The sequence below is a fragment of the Ranitomeya variabilis genome, chromosome 2, assembly GCF_051348905.1.
Source record: "Ranitomeya variabilis isolate aRanVar5 chromosome 2, aRanVar5.hap1, whole genome shotgun sequence".
Taxonomy (NCBI): domain Eukaryota; kingdom Metazoa; phylum Chordata; class Amphibia; order Anura; family Dendrobatidae; genus Ranitomeya; species Ranitomeya variabilis.
The window spans coordinates 44,102,441-44,124,902 of NC_135233.1; the positions used below are offsets into that span (position 1 = coordinate 44,102,441).

The following is a 22,462-nucleotide window of genomic DNA, read 5'->3' on the forward strand; positions in this document are numbered from 1 at the left end:
ATCAAATGAGGCTTGCTCGCAGCCAGAGGTCCCGGACTAGAATGAACGCTAAGCTTGGACTTCCGGCCTCAGGCTCCCAGAGGGCACTCCACAGCCGGCCTCCATTTTGCTGAATTACAAAACATCCATATTCTCCAGAATTCTGATTTTTTTTGTAAAATTGAGTTGAAATCAACTAGAATGTATTCATTTAGCTCTACTTTTGACAAATGTGCATCATTTTCAACCTCATACAACTGTTTCTTATATTGTTGGTGAAAGTGGGCATTGTGTGCTGATCCAGGTATTTTTAGAAACATTTGTTTTTAAAAAGTTGCAAAAAAAAATAAAATTGTAGAATCATTTTCAGTAGGTCGGTGTCATAAAAAACTAATAATAAAATTAAAAATATACAAATAATAATAAAATAAAAATAATTTAAAGATGTGCCAATATTTAACAAAAATCTTGCAATGTTTTGTAAATTTGAACTTTGATAATACTATACATGATCTCCATTAAATAGATGAATGATAAGAAAGAAGATGGATACATAGATGATAGATAATAAATAGATAGAAAGATAGGTAGATTGATAGATAATAGATAGATAAATAGATAGATAATATATGATAGATAATAGATAGATAATAGATAGACAGATAGATAATAGATAGATGATAGATAGATAGATAATAGATAGATAGATAATAGATAGATGATAGATAGATAGATAGATAGATAATAGGAGAAAGAGAATTAGAGCAGCACAAAGTAAGAGTCCTGGTGCAGAGCCCCCCAGGCAAATACCAAACCTCAATTATAAAAATCCAGAAAAATTGGAGGCAGCAGGTGTGTTGCCTCCAATTTTTCTGGATTTTTATATAGATAGATAATAGATAAATGATAGATAGATGATAGATAGATAGATAGATAGATAGATAATAGATAAATCATAGATAGATAATAGATAGATAACAGATAGACAGATAGATAGACAATAGATAGATAGATAGATAGATAGGTAGATAGATAGATAGATAGATAGATAGATAGATAGATAGATAGATAGATAGATAATAGATTGATAGAAAATAGATACGGTAGATAGATGATAGATGGATGGATAGATAGATAGATAATAGATATATAAATGATAGATAGATAGATAATAGATAGATAGACAATAGATAGATAGATAGATAGATAGATAGATAGATAGATAGATAGATAGATAGATAGATAATAGATTGAGAGAAAATAGATACGGTAGATAGATGATAGATGGATGGATAGATAGATAGATAATAGATATATAAATGATAGATAGATAGATAATAGATAGATAGACAATAGATAGATAGATAGATAGATAGATAGATAGATAGATAGATAGATAGATAGATAGATAGATAGATAGACAGATGGATAGATAATATACAGTAGATAGATAATGGGTGTTTTCACATTTTTAGTAGTTATTGTGTGATTGTGAAATAGATTTTTTTCTCTTTCCTTCTTTGTGTTCTAGATGTAGAGGACATTTGGAATCCGCTGTTGACCTTACATAGTTTACTCCATGATTAACACACGACCCGGTGAACTTTCCTTTACTTGTCCTTTTAATCTGCTGTGTTTTCCCAATCCCCTTTGAACTTACAGAAGCCGTCCTTGTTGCGGCTAAATCCGTGTTCCTAAGTCGGAGGGTTTGTGGCCAGAATCCTCGCTCTTCCTTTCAGCAGACAGTGAGCGTGTGATGATTTATGACACTTTGCATTAGGACAAGGTTGATGATTTCAACAAGCTAAAAGGCCATGATGTAAATGAACTGCAGCAAATGGACTTCTTGTGGAAACTCTTTATTCATCGCAACCCAACCGCTAGTAAACAGATTATAGGGGCACTTGGCAAGTCATGGCATATCAAAACTCTGGCCCAACTCGTAAACTTTCTTTCAAAGGGATACGAGGCTGGAGGCAACAATAGGCCGAGGCTTTCATTTAAAAGCGCTGGGAGACCTTTAACAAAAACAAAGTAAAAAAAAGTTTTTGGAACTCTTAGTAATATATTACATTCACTTTGTAAACACTCCTAAATCATTGTGGAAAAGTGACCCGTGATGGGTAAAATAACTTTATAACTTTCGGATAGTATTTGCCAAAGTCTGCAAAATTATGCTACACACTGTAGTTAAAAATGTTCAAAAATTAAAGAAATGCTTGAAAAGCAATTCCATAATGTAGTTTTATTACTAAGATCTTCTATTAGTTATTCAGAGTGACTACTAAGAATGTCTTTGGAGGACCCGACATCTCTGTGCATCTATGTATGTTTCAGGAGCTCAGCCATGTTACCTTCATGCACTTCACTGTTCTATGTGTGGCAGATAAAGGCGTCATCTGAGACTATGGGCCTAAGATCTAACAGGCATGTAGTTGTCACCTGTCTGTTGTGCCCCCAGACTGCTCCTGACAGCTATTCAGGAGCAGTCGGGGGCAGAGCAGCAGCTTTTCTTGTGTGAATGCCAGCGTCATGCTGATTGACAGCTGTCTCCCCACTGCCTTACTGCGGGGAGCCAGCTGTCAATCAGCATGACATCGGCAGTCACGCCCCATCAGCAGAGCAGCCCAGAAGAGCAGCTCAATTGCCAGCAGGAGTGGTCAATGACACAGGCAGATAGTCAGTTTTTAGGTCCATAGTAACAGCAAATAGTCCCCTTTAAATTGGCTGCAGCAGGAGCCTCTCCCCTTTTTCCTAATAGGACAAAGCTATCCATATTGTATATAAGGCTAAGGTATATACAAGTAGCTGATTCCCGCCAATTATTACTGTAAGTGTTCCATACTGATGACACATACCAGAAAGGAGCCTACAGGTGGTTACTGTGGGCAGGTAATGTCATCTGTGTGAGAAAAAGAGAAAACAGCAGGTGACATTGAATGGCAAACACTGATTGCACTGGGAAAGAGAAAAATAGAACTGTTACTTTTTGACATTTTAGCAGCCAGATAAGAGGTTTCTTCCACAAATTAACCAAAATCCCTTTAAATTCATAAAAAGGTCCAGATTCATTATTTGCATTTTTTACGTTATTTTTTTTGTCTTTCTTATAATCAGTGGATTTTGCACCAAATATATCAAAAACTCAAAAAAAAAAAAAATTTTGTAATTACTTTTTTCATCTTTTCAAATCAAAAGATCATTTTAATAACCATCACAATGTCACATATTATTCTCCAACGGCTGAAATAAAAAAAATTGTCAGTTTTTATACTCCACTAGTTTGCATATTTTGCTACATTTAGATAGGTAATCATTCTTGGATGAGGCTATTTTCACATTGCGTTTTATCGTCACGTCAGTGACTCCTTCGGAGCTTAGATCTGGAAAATGGGATTTGGGCGTATGTGCCGACGGGCCATTGACTGTAATAACGCAGATGGAGTCATCATTTTAGGCTATATTGCCCTATTTGAGTCTGCGATGTCATGGGGCCCACCTGAAATAGGTGAATAAGTCCGAAAATTATGTCTGATAGAGTGACTCCACCTACAATATGGCAGTCAATGGACACATCATGGCTTACATCTGAATGCCATTTTCCAGGGCTTAAAAGCGTATTCTCATCTGCAAGATCCAATCCCAATATGTAGTAGGTGTAATAATAATAATATTAGCAAATACATCCAATAAAATAAACTAATAAACAGGACCTTAGGTATCCATGGTTATGACCATTAATAGAGTGACTCTTAGCTAGTTGCTAGTGGTCGTAACCATGGATACCTAAGGTCCTGCAATGCCTGGAAAAAGAAATAACGAATCTGAAGAACTATACTACATTTCTAATTGGAGGTATTTTCTAACATTAATATTACACCTACTACATATTGGGATAGGAATACCCCTTTAAGCTTTGATGGAGCCACTGTATTGAGAGTAAAATTCGGAATGCACCCGGTCCTAAGCTAAAGCATCTCATAACCAAAACTTTGCCAAAAATGTAAAACAAACAAAAAATAGACAAAAGCGAGTAAAGTTACCTTTAAAAAGGTGTAAATTAAATAATGAATAAGTCGTAAATGAAAAGCATCACTATTAGTAATCCAGAAAAAAAAGCAATGATGAATTGACCCCCAAATCTTTTTTTTTTTTTCCAGAAAAGTCATCCATTTTTGCTCCCTTGTTCCCGGATTTATATGTGTTTTACTTGTATGCTTATAATTTCCATATCCTTCTCCAAGATTTCTGGTCCCAGTAGCCACAAACGTCTTCCATTCTTCCATTGGTGATCCAAGGGCCATAAATTTTCTCCAAGTACCAGACATCCCTCCAAATAGCCGCAATCCTCTAAGCTCCGGAGCGGGCGGCTGTGTTAATGGGGCCTTCACAGGTGATTACAAGGCAGCTTTGTGTCCTGCCGGCCCTGGTTTTGCTTTGCTGGGTTACGGTCACTTATGTATTTCTTCTCTCGTTATGACATAGGACCATGTTTCCTGGAGAGTTTAGCCTTTTACTGCTTGTTGGAATTTTATCGTGAGCTCTTAAACTGTAAGTTGTAAATCTGTATAAATTTTATTATATTAATAAATGTGGATTTTTATTTATTTTTTTTAGGTTTTTCTTCACTTACCTCCTCCCTCACAGCGCACCGTCTTCTCTCAGGCCATTGCTGGACGCGATAGTGAATGCAACAGGTGGGTGCTGGACAGAGATGGAAGCATTGTTACATTTAGGAGGGTGGCATTTATAATATTGGGGTCTTCTTATGTAGCCGAGCGGCCTTTGGACCCCACCCCTTATAGCAAAGCCCATAAGGAGTAATAAAATGAAGCCCGGTTTGTTGTGCCAAGTGTAGAGTCTAATGGTGTGGGGCATCATACATTGTGAGTAGGGGTGAGCGGACCCGGGGATATTCGGGTTTGACCAAACTTTAGTGCCATGTTTGGTTCAGGTACCAGAACACTACCCGAACATGAACCCCGAACCTCATAGAAGTCAATGGGAACCAAACTTTAGTGCTGTAAAAGGTCTCCATCTCTCTCCACATCCGAACTACAAACACTACAATGGACTTCCTGGAGAAGTCCGTGTTCGGAGTTCAGCACCGGATAGTTTGGGTTCACTTATCTCTAATTATGAGCTGTACAATTATAAGGTTAATAATGCATCCACCATGGGGGGTCTAATCTCCAGGACCCCTACGGACACAGTGCTGAGCATGTGCACCCCATCATATGTGAATGACTATGTCCCCAGTGTCGTGACTGTTTGCTTCTGCTGATCACCAGGGTCGGCCTCTGAGATTACGATGGTCTACTGTAAAGCGGATCTGTCACAAAACAAACTACATTCATTATTTCTCCTTATCGTAATTAGGCAAAAAGTGTTTGTATAGATTAAAAATCTTCAAGAACAGAAGAATTTTTATTGCTATTGTTTACTGCTCATTCGGCCACCTCTGCAGTCTATCAGAAGTGGACAGTTCCCTATGAAGGCTCTTTATCTGCATAGGAAACATATCCATAACCATAACCAGCCAGCTTCAATGCCCTGGCACTCCTCTGATGCTGCATAGGAAAACTGCCTCTACATCAAGCAGTGGAGCTCGAATAGTTCCAGCCACGACCCTTGCGCCAACCGTCAACCATCAGGAGCGCACCGCCCCCTGGAAGCATGAAGCCAGGAGACAAGAAAATGATGTGCTCCTGAAAGCAATCATCAGAATAACCTTCTGAAAAGATTTCTTGGACCTGATGATACAAGTGTACTCACAACAAAAATCCGTATCAGAATGGTTGTTTAATGCTTTTTGAAAGTTTTTTTTTTTTAACTGATATTAAAGTAAACATTTTACGGACTTCTAAAATGCTCATCTGAATATCAGGATTATGCAGCCATTCTGATCTGGATTTTCAGAGTAAGTACATCAGCTGATGTAGAAAACGCACACACTGATGGATTTCTTTTACCCTATATATGGTGCGCAGCCTTTTATAAATATGCCAGAGACATTTTACACCTATAATTTAGCCTATTCCCATTGCTAATATGTTGCCCCCCTCCATTTATTATTATTATTATTATTATTATTATTAGATCAATCCCTAGGAATATATTGGGATTGATTACATGGAATGCTGTGAATATAGAAGATATATGTAAATTTGTTTCTCTTCTCTTCCGTGTTTTCCAGGTGAACTTCGCTGGGGCATTGACGAAACCGCCGCCCAGTTCGAAAAGGTCCTTTACTTATACAAGAGCGGCTTATATCTGTCAAATGTTACATACGTACCTAGAGCCGGTAAGGATTTACTCATTTCATTGTCCGCCGAGTGAAAGCTGTCGTCAGCGTGTCATTACATCCGCCACCGCGACATAATACAAACATTCCATTGTAGGGAGTTTATATAGTACAGGCAGACGGGAGGAAAGTATCCATCCAGCTTATTATGGGCGCACTGGTGGAAATTCAGCTTAATTAAAAGATAATTACAATTATCACAATGAGAAAAAATAAGGATGGTGAAAAATAAAATAAATTATAAAAAAATGTGTAGAGAATATAGTGAGTGTTAAAAGGATAGGTCCACATGATTACAGATCTTGTATAAATGTCACTTTCACTTTTATTTGATAAATTAATTCATTACTTGCCAAATTAGCAATTTTCATTTTTATTTTTTTATTTATTTTTTTTTAAATGACAGATTTTTAATGATTTGGGTCCTAATGAATCAAAACCATATTTTGCTAAATTTTTACAAGTACGGACTTTTCAGAAAAGGGCGTCCCAATATTCAATTAAAAATGACAATGACATGATTTCCTATTTTGAAAACATTCATTTTACAAACACAACACAAAAAATTGGACCTAATTATAAAAATTATAAAATCTTAGTTGCTAGAAGCTAAAGATTAGGCGTCCCAAAAAAAGGACATTGGTAGATAATGGGTTAATAGTACATGTGAAAATATACAAGCATACAAAATGACCACTGTCCCAATTAGGAATTGGTCAAAAAATGATTATTAGAAACAAGCAAATAATGTGAGAAGTCTGAAACGTAAGGGGTTGTCCGGCCTTGGGGTACAAGTCTGCAGTCGTTTTATCTGACAGCAAGCTTGTAAATCCTCACATCGCGTGTACTGAGCAAATTGCATATATGCGGTCACAGGCCAACTAGACGTATGCAGCCTCGATCAATGCAAGCGTATTGAATGAGGCCGGACACGTCTAGTTGTTATGTGGCTGGAAGTAGGCAAATCGCTGTGGAGAATCCTCACAGTGCTCATTGATGTGAGTATTCACAATCTGCAGTCACAGAGTGTACTCCAAGGCCAGACAACCCCTTTAACTTTAACTAGTGTTTTTTAAAGGCCATACACATAGACACACATACATTTATTTGGAAACACTACAGATACAAAGGCATTTTATACATGGTTGTCTTTATGTATGGCCTTTTAAAAACACTAGTAAAAGTTAACTTTTAGACTTCTCACATTATTTTATTGCTTCTAAGACATGTGAAAATAAGAAACTTTGCAATATATTTATCAGAGAAATCTGCTTTTTTGTCCTCCAGGACTGATCATTAATTTTTAAAAATCTAAATTTCGGGGTAAAATCTGTTTTTGATTAAGACAAATTTTTACATTACTGAGATAGGAGATGGCAGCCACCTTAAAGTGTGACCATTGTTTTTATCTTCCTTTCATACACGTGAAAATAAGCAACTCTGTGATGTATGTTATAGGAGAAATCTGCTTCTTTCGCCTCCTGGACTGATCTTTGACTCTTAGTTCATGGGTAAAATCTCTATTCAGTGAAGACAGATTTTCCCCTTACTGAGATACGAGATGACAGTTGGTGCTTTTAACATTCTATGGAGGAGGAGGAGCTAGAGGCGGAGACAGACATTCTGCTGAAATGACAGTTAGGGTATGTGCACACGTTGCGGATTTTGCTGCGGATCCGCAGCATTTCTGCAGCTGCGGATCCGCAGCAGTTTACCATGAGTTTACAGTTCAATGTAAACCTATGGGAAACTGAAAATGCTGTGCACATGCTGCGAAAAAAAAAACCGTGCGGGAACGCAGCGGTTTACAATCTGCAGCATGTCACTTCTTTGTCGTGATTCTGCACACATAGGAATGCACTGATCTGCTTACTTCCCACATGGGGCTATGCCCACAATGCGGGAAGTAAGCGGATCATGTGAGGATGATACCCGGGGTGGAGGAGAGGAGACTCTCCTCCAGGCCCTGGGAACCATATTTGTGTAAAAAAAAAGAATTAAAATAAAAAATAATTATATACTCACCTTCTGATGGCCCCGGAGTCTTCCCGCCTCTCAGCGCTGCACGCGGTCGTCCGGTCGCAGGGTTGCTATGCGAGCAAGACCTGCGATGACGTCGCGGTCACATGACCGTGACGTCACGAAGGTCCTTCTCGCATAGTATCTTTGGAACCGGACCGCCACGTGCAGCGCCGAGGAGATCGGGATGTCGGAGGGTGAGTATAACCATTTTTTTATTATTTTTAACATTAGATCTTTTTTACTATTGATGCAGCATATGCAGCATCAATAGTAAAACAAGTGCAGGAGTAAACCCGCAGCGGAAACCGCAAGACAAACCGCGATAAATCTGTAGGGATAACCGCAGCGATTTTGCCCTGCAGATTTATCAGGGAGAACCCGCAGAGGACCCTTGAAATCTTGCCTTGCGCAGGCGTGTACTACAGAGGACACAGCATGAACTTCAATCCAATATTGCGGCCAGCATGCAGCCAGCGGGTAAGGAAAGGGTGAATCAAACACCCGAAGACCCCGCCCACATGACCGCAAACCTATCCCGCCAAATTCAGGTGACAGGTTCCCTTTAAGGTTCTCATTTGAGGATCCTAGTGTTATGCATTACATAGGAGAGAGGGGTGGGCCTTTGTAGAATTTTTATTGGGGTCCAGTTATCCTTCTGTGTGTCAAAATTACAAAAAAAATCTAATTAGAGGAAATTAAATGGCCTGTACTTAGGAGAACACGTCCCTTTTAAAGGCTGATTTATCCTCCCTCTAGTGTTTTCTTCTCATATACCAAAGGAAGAAGGAAAAAAATAAAAGCTAGCAGTATAACATGTGGAGCAGTTGCCCTTCACGCGTCACCCCTCTGTTTTCGATAGGAAAAAAGTGATTTCTTTGAACAACACCAAGTGCGAAAAGTGATATTAACAATTACTCTGAAAATCCAGTGAAACAGCATGTGAAGCCCAGCGTTCACATAAAACGAGGTTTAACAAGGTGAACCCTGATCGGGTTACAAAAAAATGTAGGTCTTAAGCTTTAAAAATGTTTGAGTTGTAAAACATTTATAGCGCTTTAAATTCTAATGTACTCGGAGCGTTGTTACAGCAGCAGCTCTGGCGCACTGTACTGGGAAGGCTGCAAATCTGTGGAACCGCCGATCCAAAGGGAGAGAATTAGGAGCCTATTGTTAGTTTTTCCTTTGTAATAAAGACATTGAGGTGCCAAGCAGCACAATATGATAAGTTTTATTTCTGGGACGCGGGAATGTTTTATTTCTATTATACTTTATTATATTATTTTAGAAATTTCATATTGCTTTACCAATGTGAAATTTGGATAATATTTATGTATCTGCAAAGGAAATGTGTGCTTTATGGCAAATAAAATGAATAGGAGCTTAAAGGAATTGTCCACTTTATCCTTATTTTTAATAAAAGGGACAAGATTTTATGGCACTTTGTAATATATAAGTATTACAGGTTCTTCGCCATTGTGATATACCACCTGCATGTTAGCTCTCCTCTTATCAAAATGGCAGTTGATGGAGAAGCATGTCACCAAACCTGTCACAGGAGCGTCATGGTTCTAGATTCGAACCCTTGATTATGTGGTCAGTATCTCTACCACAACTAATGCACTTTTTCTTTGGGTATTTTAGTTCCGTTGTCTTTGTTTCTGTCGGTTTTGGGTAACAGATGATTTTCATGTACTCTATTTTTCTGTCCTATCACCTTTTGGGTGCAGCTCTAAATACCTTACCCTACTGATGATCCTGCTGGTGATAGACTTTGTTGGATTCATTCACTTTGCTGTAGTTTTTGTTGGTTGCAGTTGCTTTGTGTAGGATTTATTTATTCTGTAAAGTGAACCTGTCAGCAGAATTTTGCTAAGTAAACTACAGCATTGTCAGGTTGGCATTGTTACACTGATTAAAATGATACCTGGGGTGAAGAAATCCATCTTGTGGTTCTTGTGTAATCAGTGTTAGAAGTTTTCAGTTAATGAGATGCTCTTGCTCCAGGGCAGGACTGTAGGCAGAGTCTTATTTTGGTGCTCTAGGCCAAAGAAATCAAGAAAAGACCTGCCCACAGGCCACCCAAAGCACAAACAGTCTGTCTCTCTATCTCTATGATGAAGAACATGTTTCTGTTTCTGGGTGGCATGTAGGGAGGACTTTCCTTGGTTTCTCTGTCCTAGAGCACTAAGATAAGACTCTGCCTATGGTCCCAACCCAGAGAACAAACAACTCATTAACTGAAAACTTCTATCACTGATTACACAAGAACCACAAGACGGATTTCTTCCCTCCAGGTATAATTTAATCAGTCTAACAAAGCCAACCTGACAATGCCTGTAGTTTACTTAGCAAAATCCTGCTGACAGGTTCGCTTTAAGGAACTGTTACTGTAGTGATCCTAGGAGGTGCTGGGACATTCAGGGTAAGCCGCCGTTTAGTGGGGGCGTCATTGTGTTACCTTAGGGTGCCAACCACTGCGGTCAGGCAGGAACAGACCAGGGTCAGAGAAGGGCTTTACCTAGACTGACCTACCTGTCATATTCAGGTATTTGTCTTCTGAGTTTGTACGTTACCTGTGTGAATGAGGTTAGGCAGTCATAACAAGTTCTGAACAGTCTGCAAGGAAGTAGGAGGAGGAGAAGAAGGATCAGGAAGTGGAGGAGAAGAAGTAACAGGAAGAGCAGGAAGAGTTGGAAAGCATGTAATACTCATATACTAGTAAATACCAAAAAAACATGACCCCGACACTTTTGGTAAAATAAAGGTAAAGTGAGCAAAAAAGTGTTCATAGATTAATATAGTCACTAGGAAGTGATAAACTACAGCCCTTCTTCAGAAACGAGGCTGTGATGAAGGGGCTGCATCAAAAGCCATATCTGTGTGTATATAGTGTTGATATTTTTCAGCCTTTGATAGTGCGATAAGGCTATTATCTGTCAAACGAACCCACTCACTAATTAAAGTGAAGTGACTCTGCTGATTGCATCCCCGTCTACACAGCAAAGCTTAAAGTGACCTGCAGAAAACAGGAATTTACAACCTTCTGTGTGTGCGATAGTATTCAGCATAAAAAATTAATTTTTTAGTAGATAGTCTCAAAAATATTTAATTCTATAGATGCTTTATCATAACCTGGCTATTTTATTACGATTCCTTTTAAAGCAGGTCTACAGGCTTGACCCCTTACGGAAGTCTCAGTACATGTACAATCATTACGCAATGAACTTGCAGTTTTATGATCATTCCCTCATTTCCCTAATGGATGTTGCCTTTTTCTGTGGTGACCACCATGACCATCTTAAAGGGGTTGTATGAAATTAGAAAACTGTGACTATTTACTTTCACTACCAGTGCCACCTATGTTCATAGCCTGTGTTGGTCATTGTAGCCCGGCTTTATTCATGTTAATAGACAAGATGTTACTTTAATATATTAAAACACCCTTTAAGAACCATGAAGATAATGCTGTAAAGCACTGAAGAGATATTTCTGAGCTGTACATTATGGAAAATTGGAACAGTCTTGGGAATATGGTAAGAGATAAACCCTGACATATCGATATCTTTTTATACCATCTGATAGGAGATAAAACCTTGTTATGACAAGAACAGTTCACGGACTCACGTTGCTTTATAAAAAGTCAAGTACAGTGTGAACTGTTAGTAAATGGCTTGCAATATGGCTTCGAGGGTCAATGACCTGCAGGACTAGAAAATAAGATTTCGGGCTTCCTTCCAGTTGGTAGCTAAAATTGGTAGTAAAATCCGGTCAGGTTTGCTGGGGCTGAAATAACTGGTCATTAAGAGTGATTAAAATCAGATTGAGGGTAATTCCAGCTATTTAAAACAATGAAAATCAGGTCACAAGACATTTTTGGTTTAGAGACAAATCCTCATTAGAGTAAATTCTATATTTAAACCAAAGAAAACAAAGGTTGAGTAAAGTACAGGTCTGTGGCAGCACTTATGTGAAGCACATACATTACATTTAAGGGGTTAAGGCACTCATCTTTAGACCCTGTGTGCTGAATGGGGAATTGAAAGATGACACATTCCCTTTAAGAAATTCTTAAAGGGAATGTGTCATCAGAAAATGACCTATACAGGTTTTCATATTTGACCGCCCCCTGACGAAGCCGACGCGAAACGCGCGTTGGGGCAACGGTGTTGTCCTCTGTCTGACGCCAACATACGGGTAAGAACTTGGGGGGGTCTTTTTGGTTACGCTTATGACACTCCTTGAGTCTGTGTACAGGGCTCATGTATGGTCCTCCACCTTTTTACTACTCCCCCGGTTATAATACCCCTATATACTTGCACTATGCACTTTATGGTGATATATGGCGTTTTTCGAGACCCACTCTAGTTTTTTGGTCTGTGCTATCCGGTTCGTCTCAATCTGAATGAGTGACAATTGTCTTGATTGAAATTGTAAATATTTGTATTTTGTGATTTTGTGTCCTAATAAAATTGTATTTAAATATTTATGGACATGTACTCCATTGTTTTTTCTTGGTATATATCCAGGTTTTCGTATTCCTTGTATTTTATAAATATTGCTGTCAATGTTTTCTGTCAATATTAGCAATCTTGTTATTTTCACACTGATAATTTGTCCTCCCTGACCTTACCAGAAGAGTTTTCAGCAGACTCCTTATCACCAGAGGCAGGATGACAATGACAGATATGACACCCCAATATTTAGTAAATAATATGGGTTTCACCAATTTCAGTAGGTGATATCAAAGCTGAGCCTGCTCCCAGGGTTGCCAACTTGACTTTTTATTTTAATCTACTGTCTTGTGTCTACAACTTCTCTGCACATTTCTGGGTCTCCATGGTAATCCTGTGCCATCTAGCCCTGTATTCATATTTTCATTAAAAGGAATATTCAGGCTAACATTTAACAGACAGAGGGGCCATGGACCGCTCCTCCGGATTCCGGTGAAGTCATGTCAACAGAGCAGTTTGTTTTCTTCCTCTATACTCTGCTGATGGGGTGTTTCTGCTGATGTCATGCTGATTGACAGCCGGCTTCCTGCTGCCTAACTGCGGGGAGCCAGCTGTCAACCACCATGACGCCAACAGGGAAGACTTGTTGACAGAGCATTCCGGAAGAGGAAGAGCTGCTCTGTTGATGTGAAGTCAAATGAAGCAGCAGAATCTATGGTTGAGGCAGTCACAGACTGCTCTGAGCCAACAGGATCAACGCTAGGCAGGACAAAAAGGTAGATAGCAACCTCCTGCCTGTAAGATCTTAGACCCATAGCTAAAAAATTAACTCCTTTAATTCGCCCCCAACGTCTTGTTAATTTTAATTGCAAAAAATGTCAAATTGACTACAGGATCAACGTACACAGGGTTAATGTGCTTGTAAACATGGGAACACATAGGTCTGCATAGAACCAATAGACATAAAACGGTAAAAAATTAAACTCACAACTGTATGTAAAGACGCTTCATTTTTTAATAATATTATGAAACATTAAAACAATAACACAATATGTTGCAAACGAAGACATTTAGTTTAAGTGATCTTATTTCTAAATAAGAAGTAATCAAAAATTCCATGTCCAAATTTTGGATCTTCTCCATCTTGTTTTTCTTTGCCAGTTGAACGTTAACAGTTTGACGTTTTGCCACCCTTAAATTTATGACTACATTTCTTGTATTAGGCAAGTATTTATTTGTTTTAAACATCATTAGTCTGGAAATTGACCAGAACTTTGACCTTTTGATGATGTGATTTACTGCTGAAAGACTTCAAATTCCATTGACTTCATTTAAGTAAGCTTCCTTTCTGGGGAGACAAAGCCTTGATCATTAGTGGTAAGATAGTGTGGGGCTTAAGGGTACCGTCACACAGTGAAATTTCCATCGCTACGACGGCACGATTCGTGACGTTCTAGCGATATCGTTACGATATCGCAGTGTCTGACACGCAGCAGCGATCAGGGACCCTGCTGAGAATCGTACGTCGTAGCACATCGTTTGGAACTTTCTTTCGTCGCTTGATCACCCGCTGACATCGCTGGATCGTTATGTGTGACAGCGATCCAGCGATGTGTTCGCTTGTAACCAGGGTAAACATCGGGTAACTAAGCGCAGTGCCGCGCTTAGTAACCCGATGTTTACCCTGGTTACCAGCGTTAACGTAAAAAAAACAAACAGTACATACTCACATTCCGGTGTCTGTCCTCCGGCGTCTCAGCTTCTCTGCACTGTGTGAGCGCCTGCCGGCCGGAAAGCGAGCACAGCGGTGACGTGGTGACGTCACCGCTCTGCTTTCCGGCTATGGCGCTTACACAGTGGAGAGAAGCAGAACGCCGGGGACAGACACCGGAATGTGAGTATGTACTGTTTGTTTTTTTTACGTTAACGCTGGTAACCAGGGTAAACATCGGGTTACTAAGCGCGGCCCTGCGCTTAGTAACCCGATGTTTACCCTGGTTACCCGGGGACTTCGGCATCGCTCCAGCGCCGTGATTGCAAAGTGTGACCGCAGTCTACGACGCTGGAGCGATATTCATACGACGCTGCGACGTCACGAATCGTGCCGTCGCAGCGATGGAAATTTCACTGTGTGACGGTACCCCAAGTTTACAAAAACAGTGATAACAATTTCTTCAGCTTACCCCTATTGTGCCTTGAAGAAAGTTTTTTTTTTAATTATTTTAACCAAATTTTTTTTTTTAGAAAATGTACTTTATCACATTTTAGATATCAGGGTTTTTTTTTTGCAAAGAATGTTAATTGTCAAAACATTTGTCTTGTATTCTGCACATAGAATGTGATTCTTTCATATTTAAGAATTTTTTCCAGTCCGCAGTTGGAATGTTTTAACAAGGCAAGATGTCAAGCAAGCCAGATGTCAAATCATAAATGCAGAGCTGAGATGTATCACAGCTAAAAGAATTTAGTGAGAAACTATTTATATGTGAAGATATTGAAAAAAGTGCAATTTTATATTGCTTTATACACATCAGTCCTTCTCCTTGAAGCTAAGTAATTTCAGTGACACCCGGCATCCCCATCGATCAGCTGCTACCTGCATCGGTGGTGGCCAGAGGCTCTCGGAATTTGCCAGAAGACAAGAGCTCCATCAAAACAATAGCGTCCTCATTCGGGTACTACAGATCCACCCCTCATTCATTTAAATAGCCGGTGGATCTGCAGGACCTGACGGCTGCCACCATAGAAATGTACAGCATCCAAAAACTTCTGGTCGGCACCAGTGACAGGTGATTGGTGAGAATGCTGAGTGTTGCACACCCATCGATCAGATATTGATGGCCCATCTTAAGGATAGATAATCAATAAAAAAAAAGTAGTGACCAACCCCTCTAATCACTCCCTAAAAAAATCCAATATTGGCCAGTGTAGTCTGTAATGTGTTGGGGCCTATCGACATACAATAGTTCATTTCACGAGTGAACAATAATTATTTTGACAGATGACTGATTAGTTATAGGAAAATTCATATCTATGCATGGGGTCTTAAAGGTTTACTTTTCACCAAAATAGAGCAACATTCTTGTCCAATGGTTGCCTGGAACGCAGTGGCATGACTAGAGTCTGATGGGCCTCGTGCAAATTTGGACCTGGGCCCCACCTGCATGTTCATCAGATGTATGGGCCCCTGCTGACTTCAAGATTCTATGAAGACATATGTTTTTGTCCCCCAAAGTAACAATTCCCCCATCTTATAAAAATGTCCCCTATCCTGGGTCTCTTCCTGTAATAATGTCCCCCATACTGGCCCCTTCCTGTAACAATATCCTCCAATCTGGGACCTTCCTGATATAATGTCTCACATTCTGATGTAATGTCCTGCATCCTGGTCCCCTTTCAGATATAATGTTGCCTATCTTGTGTCTTTTTGTCATATAATGTCTTCTATCCTGGCCCCTTCCAGGTATAATGTGTCCTATTCTTTACCCCTTCCTGGTATAATATCCACATCCTGGTATAATGTCTTCCTTTTTGGGCCCCTTCCATTTATAATGTCCTCCATCCTGGGCATTTTTCTTTTATAATGTCTCCCATTCTGAGCACCTTCTGGGAATAATGTCTTCCATCCTGGGCCCCTTTCTAATATAGTCTCCCTTTCTTTGCATAATGTCTTCCATCCTGGGCCCCTTCCTGATCTGTGTCTTTTTCTTGACATAATGTCCTCCATCCTTTACACCTCTCTCTTTTCTGGTATAATGATCCCTATCCTGGCATAATGGTTTCCATCCAATAGCCACTGTTGTAAGGGGGACCTCCTTGAGCACCGGCCCGGTCGCGGTCGACCACGATCAGTATGCCCCTGCTGGCACAGTTTCTGAAAATAAAGCAGGGCTTTTTTTTAATCCAGTACAACCCCTTTAAATAACTGATCAAATATATATTTATATTAAGTTAATAATAGTATTAAACATTTATGTAGACTAGCCACCCTCCATCTAAACTTTGCAAAACAATAGCATCTATTACTAATATTATGGCAAAAAATGTGAACAGAACTGATATATACCAATATTTGTATAGACAACGGCACAAGTCAAAGCCGCTTGAAAAGAAGCATACGCTGCTAGGTCTAAATATACAAGACTTTTGTTTCCAATTAGTTTGCAATTGGCATCAAACAATTATACGGTATTTGGAAAGCCTTTAGGGCAAAATTAAAAGGTAAATATTGATCTAATCTACAACCATTTCCTAGCTGCAGCTCTGCTTCCAGAATAAAAAGCAGAAACAGACGTCGTAAAGATTCTCTAGGTAGGAAAAAAGGAGCAAAATGTCCTAATTCTGAGCCACAACTTTCTGCTATTCACCAAAGAATTGTAATAACCTTTAGTGTTTTATTAGTCTAAATAGTTCAGGGTGGTTTAAGGTAATGCATCATATAAAATACCACTATTAATAATAACATTAATAATGTGCATAAATTAAAAAAAAATCAAATTATTTCTTTAATATGTTGTTTTATTGAATTTAAAATGTTACTATTTTCTTATGTTTGTTATACTGTTGAGGTTGAAAGATTAAATCAGTGTTTCGCAAACTCCAGTCCTCAGGGGCCCCCAACAGATCACGTTTTCAGGATTTCCTGAATATTGGACATGTGAGAGAACCTGTTGCAATTTCTGATGCCTTGATAAAAATTCCATCACCTGTGCAATAATGATGGAATCTTGAAAACATAAATCAGTTTGGGGGGGCGGCTCAATTTGGAATTTGGGGATCACTGTTCTAAGTGGTCTGTTCCAAAAAATGTCTACTGCCATTGGTCACCCAATACTTTTAATCTGAACTTTTCCCACATTTTTTTTTTTTAAAATGTTGTAAAGATATGTTTTTTTCAATATTTTTGGAATATGGCATCAGGGTATCGCTCTCACCTTTATGATACTGTAAAATGATGCATTTTTTTTCCGGCAAACAAAAATGCACAAATCATAAACACTTCATGTGAACAAGCTCTAACTTGTCAAACTTTCAAAATACCATATCATAAGATATTAAAAAAAAACTTTTCGACAGTGAGGGTGATCAATGAGTGGAACAGGCGGCCACGAGAGGTGGCGAGTTCTCCTTCAATGGAAGTCTTCAAACAGAAGCTGGACAGACATCTGTCTGAGATGGTTTAGTGACTCCTGCATTGAGCAGGGGGTTGGACACGATGATCTTGGAGGTCCCTTCCAACTCTAACATTCTAGGAGTCTATGATTGCTTTAGTCAATCTTTGCATTAAAGGGAGGAGCCTTTGTCCATCAACTGGGATTGATCAAAACTTTTGACATCTCACCACAATATGTCAAAGCATTTATAAAGGGAACCCGAAAGTTGATACATGGTGCCGTACAGTGACTTTTTATTTTTTCTGGACAGGTTATAAAAAAAATCAGGGATAGACAATATTTTTTTATGGACACATTGGAAAACCATAATAAATTATTATGATTCAGTGATGCATGTCTAAAACCGATAATTCTGAAGACATAAGCTGAATTCTCTGACTGTAAATTGATGATAACTGTAGTCAACATAATCTGTAGAAGTTTCTTCAGCTTCAAAAAACTCACGAACGCCACAAACATTTTTTTTACAGACAGAGCAAAACATTGCCTTATTTTTAGAAACTGTCCTGGAATTTCTGGATGGTTGACATCTCTGGTGCCAGATTTACAAGCAGCATGTATCAGAAGCTAACTGTGTTATGGACGTGTATAGGGAGAGACCTGTCACTCAAGTGGAGTGGGCGGGTATAGGTGGCCAGGGACCCGCCTATCCGACTAGTTTCCTGTGCGGCTTTTACAGTATATTTTTCTCTGAAACATTACAGATTTTCAGTGCCAGACATAACTTACTGAAATTGCACATTATCCCAAAAGTATCGTTTCTCCTTGCGGAGATCGACATGCTAAGCATGCCGAGATGAGGAGACTTAAAGCGGCAATGCTCCTCTGGGTAATATGCTAATTATGCAAATTGTCTCTTTAGAGAGCTAGAACTCTAGTGCCACCTATTGGAAGGTAGCGATCCTACAAGTCAATGTTGACCCTTTAACGAGCCTTGTCACATGACTTAGGATAATAGCCAAACCAGAATCTCAATGTGTAGACACTGTGTTTCAGGGGTACTGCCCCTCGTCAGTGCAAAGTGGAGATCTGGTTTGGCTGTGTGAGAGGCGTCAGACCGTTATCCAAAAAGTATTGTTTCTCCTTGCAGAGATTGACATGAAATTGCACAGTCAGTGTCTGATACATACTGCTTGTGGATTGGGCAGCATGTATCATCTGTCAGGTTCCCTTTACCGATAGTAAAATCTCATTCATAAAGTTTGTTGCTGTTTTCTTACATCCAAGAAGTAACTAACTGCTTTTCATCATTTGCTGCAGCTTGTTGGACCATCTATTTTACCATAAATGTTACATATTACATATAGCCCGCAGATAACACATGAATGGCATATTTTTAACACAGACACATTGATTTGAATGGGCGTGTTGATCATTGACTCCACCAAAGTTTTCTCTCTTCTAATAGGGCCATATTTTACCAGGGCAATGCATACTAGTGTATTAACGCGTGATGATATAAAATAGCAGCGCAATTCTTTGCATGACGCGTACAGCACTGTGTAAAAGTTTTAAGTAGGTGTGAAAAAATGCTGCAAAGAAAGAATATTTTAAAAAACATTATTTTCATTTGTAACTAGTGTTGAGCGATACCGTCCGAAACTTGAAAGTATCGGTATCGGAAAGTATCGGCCGATACCGGCAAAGTATCGGATCTAATCCGATGCCGATACCCGATACCAATACAAGTCAATGGGATTCAAGTATAGGACGGTATTCCTGATGGTTCCCAGGGTCTGAAGGAGAGGAAACTCTCCTTCAGGCCCTGGGATCCATATTAATGTGTAAAATAAAGAATTAAAATAAAAAATATTGCTATACTCACCTCTCCGACGCAGCCTGGACCTCACCGAGGGAACCGGCAGCGTTCTTTGCTTAAAATGCACGCGTTTCCTTCCTCCCGTGACGTCACGGCTTGTGATTGGTCGCGTGCCGCCCATGTGGCCGCGACGCGACCAATCACAGCAAGCCGTGACGTAATTTCAGGTCCTGAATGCCGAATTCTAGGCATTCAGGATTTTAAAATTACGTTCCGGCTTGTGATTGGTCGCGTCGCGGTCACATGGGCGACGCGACCAATCACAAGCCGTGACGTCACGGGAGGCAGGAAACGCGCGCATTTTAAAATTACATCCCGGCTTGTGATTGGTTGCGGCACGCAACCAATCACAAGCAAGCCGTGACGTAATTTCAGGTCCTGATTGCAGAATTCTGCATTCAGGACCTGAAATTACGTCACGGCTTGCTTGTGATTGGTTGCGTCGCGGCCACATGGGCAGCACGCAACCAATCACAAGCCGTGACGTCACGGGAGGAAGGAAACGCGCGCATTTTAAGCAAAGAACGCTGCCGGTCCCCTCGGTGAGGTCCAGGCTGCGTCGGAGAGGTGAGTATATCAATATTTTTTATTTTAATTCTTTCTTTTACACATTAATGTTGTTTCGATACCGATACCACAAAAGTATCGGATCTCGGTATCGGAATTCCGATACCCGCAAGATACTTGCGGTATCGGAATGCTCAACACTATTTGTAACAGTTTTTTTCAGTTGTCATTAACAAAATGCAAGGTGAGTGAACAAAAGAGACTTTTAAATCCAATCAATATTAGATGTGACCTGACCACCTTTTACTTTCAAAACAACATCAAAGCATACATTCTTCTCGGTAAACATGCACAATGTTTTTGAAGGAACTCGGCAGGGAGGATATTCTATATATAATAAATAACTAACCACAGATCTTCATTGTCGGAGGTCGCTGTCCAGCTGAAAAAAAAGTTTGCAGTATTGCATGATTGAGTATTGAGTATTGATTGAGTATTGATTGAGTATAGTATGATCTCAACATCGAAGACACCATAAATTTTGACCAAATCACCAACTTCATTTTAGCTCCAAACTTGCAACGACCCTCCACCATGCTTCACTGTTACCTGCAGACACTCATTATAGTACTACTTTCCAGCACTTCTACAACAAAATACCTTCTATTACAGCTAAATATTTCACATTTTGACTCATCAGTCCGGAGCGCCTGCTGCCATTTTTCTGCACCCCAGTTCATTTACTTTCATGTATAGTTGAGTCATATGGCCTTGTTTCCACATTGAAAGTATGGTCTTTGGACTTAATACTTCCAGCAAGACCACTTATGGTCGGACTTCTTCAAACAATGGATGGATGTAACTCAATCCCATTTGTTTCTGCCCTTTCTGAGCTGATGGCACTGCTGGGCATCGTCCGACTTCAAAGGAAGCTAAACATCAATGTATTTTCCGAGCTTTCATTCACCCCCCACATCCGATCACTGGCTCGCTCTTCTTTTCTGCATCTCAAAAACATTTCTAGAATTTGCCCTTTTCTTACTTTCGACTCTGCAAAAACTCTTACTGTTTCACTTATTCATTCTCATCTGGACTATTGTAACTCTCTACTAATCGGCCTCCCTCTTACCAAACTCTCCCCGCTCCAATCTGTCCTGAATGCTGCTGCCAGGATCATATTCCTCACCAACCGTTACACCGATGCCTCTACCTTGTGCCAGTCATTACACTGGCTACCCATCCACTCCAGAATCCAGTACAAAACTACTACCCTAATCCACAAAGCACTCCATTGCTCAGCACCACCCTACATCTCCTCTTTGGTCTCAGTCTACCACACTACCCGTGCCCTCCGCTCCGCTAATGACCTCAGGTTAGTATCCTCAATAATCAGAACCTCCCACTCCCGTCTCTAAGACTTTACACGTGCTGCGACGATTCTTTGGAACGTACTACCCAGGTTAATACGATGATTAATCCCCACAGTTTTAAGTGTGCCATAAAAACTCATTTGTTCAGATTGGCCTACCGCCTCAACGCATTAACCTAACTATCCCTGTGTGGCCCATTCAAATAAAAAAAAAAAACAAACTTAAACCATAATCAGGTTCCTCGCATCGTGTTCTCATACACTTTATGCAGTTAATAGCACTCTGTGTCTGTACTGCTACATACATGCAGCTTTACATGAACACCCGAGCCTTACACTATGGCTGGTCCAAATAACTAAAGCAATTGTTACCATCCACCTCTCGTGTCTCCCCTTTTCCTCATAGTTTGTAAGCTTGCGAGCGGAGCCCTCATTCCTCTTGGTATCTGTTTTGAACTGTGATTTCTGTTATGCTGTAATGTCTATTGTCTGTACAAGTCCCCTCTATAAGTTGTAAAGTGCTGCGGAATATGTTGGCGCTATATAAATAAAATTATTATTATTATCTTTCATCGGCTGCACTTTTTCCTTGACCAACTTCTACAGTCCTTAACGTTGGCCATTTATTGGTGTCGTCAATGTTGAAGATACTTATCCATGATGCAATACCATCAGGAAGGTGTCTGATTGGCTCCATATTTATTCTGCAGCCAGACATTGACTCCAAACATACAGTCAATGTCATTAAGAACTATCTTGTGTGTAAGGAAGAACTAAGAGTCCAGAAAGTGATGTTCCGGCCTCACTGAGCCCTGATCTCAACATTATCGAGTCTGA

The 22,462-nt window shown here is 39.8% G+C and overlaps 1 protein-coding gene across 1 annotated transcript in view; it reads left to right on the forward strand.

The window, feature by feature from the left end:
• The window catches only part of PKDCC (protein kinase domain containing, cytoplasmic), an 86,295-nt gene that overhangs the window by 48,770 nt on the left and 15,063 nt on the right, over positions 1–22,462 (forward strand). Inside the window, exons 4-5 of the mRNA XM_077282358.1 lie at positions 4,597–4,676; positions 6,176–6,283. Coding sequence (XP_077138473.1) covers positions 4,597–4,676; positions 6,176–6,283 — 188 coding nt within the window. The remainder of the gene's footprint in view (positions 1–4,596; positions 4,677–6,175; positions 6,284–22,462) is intronic.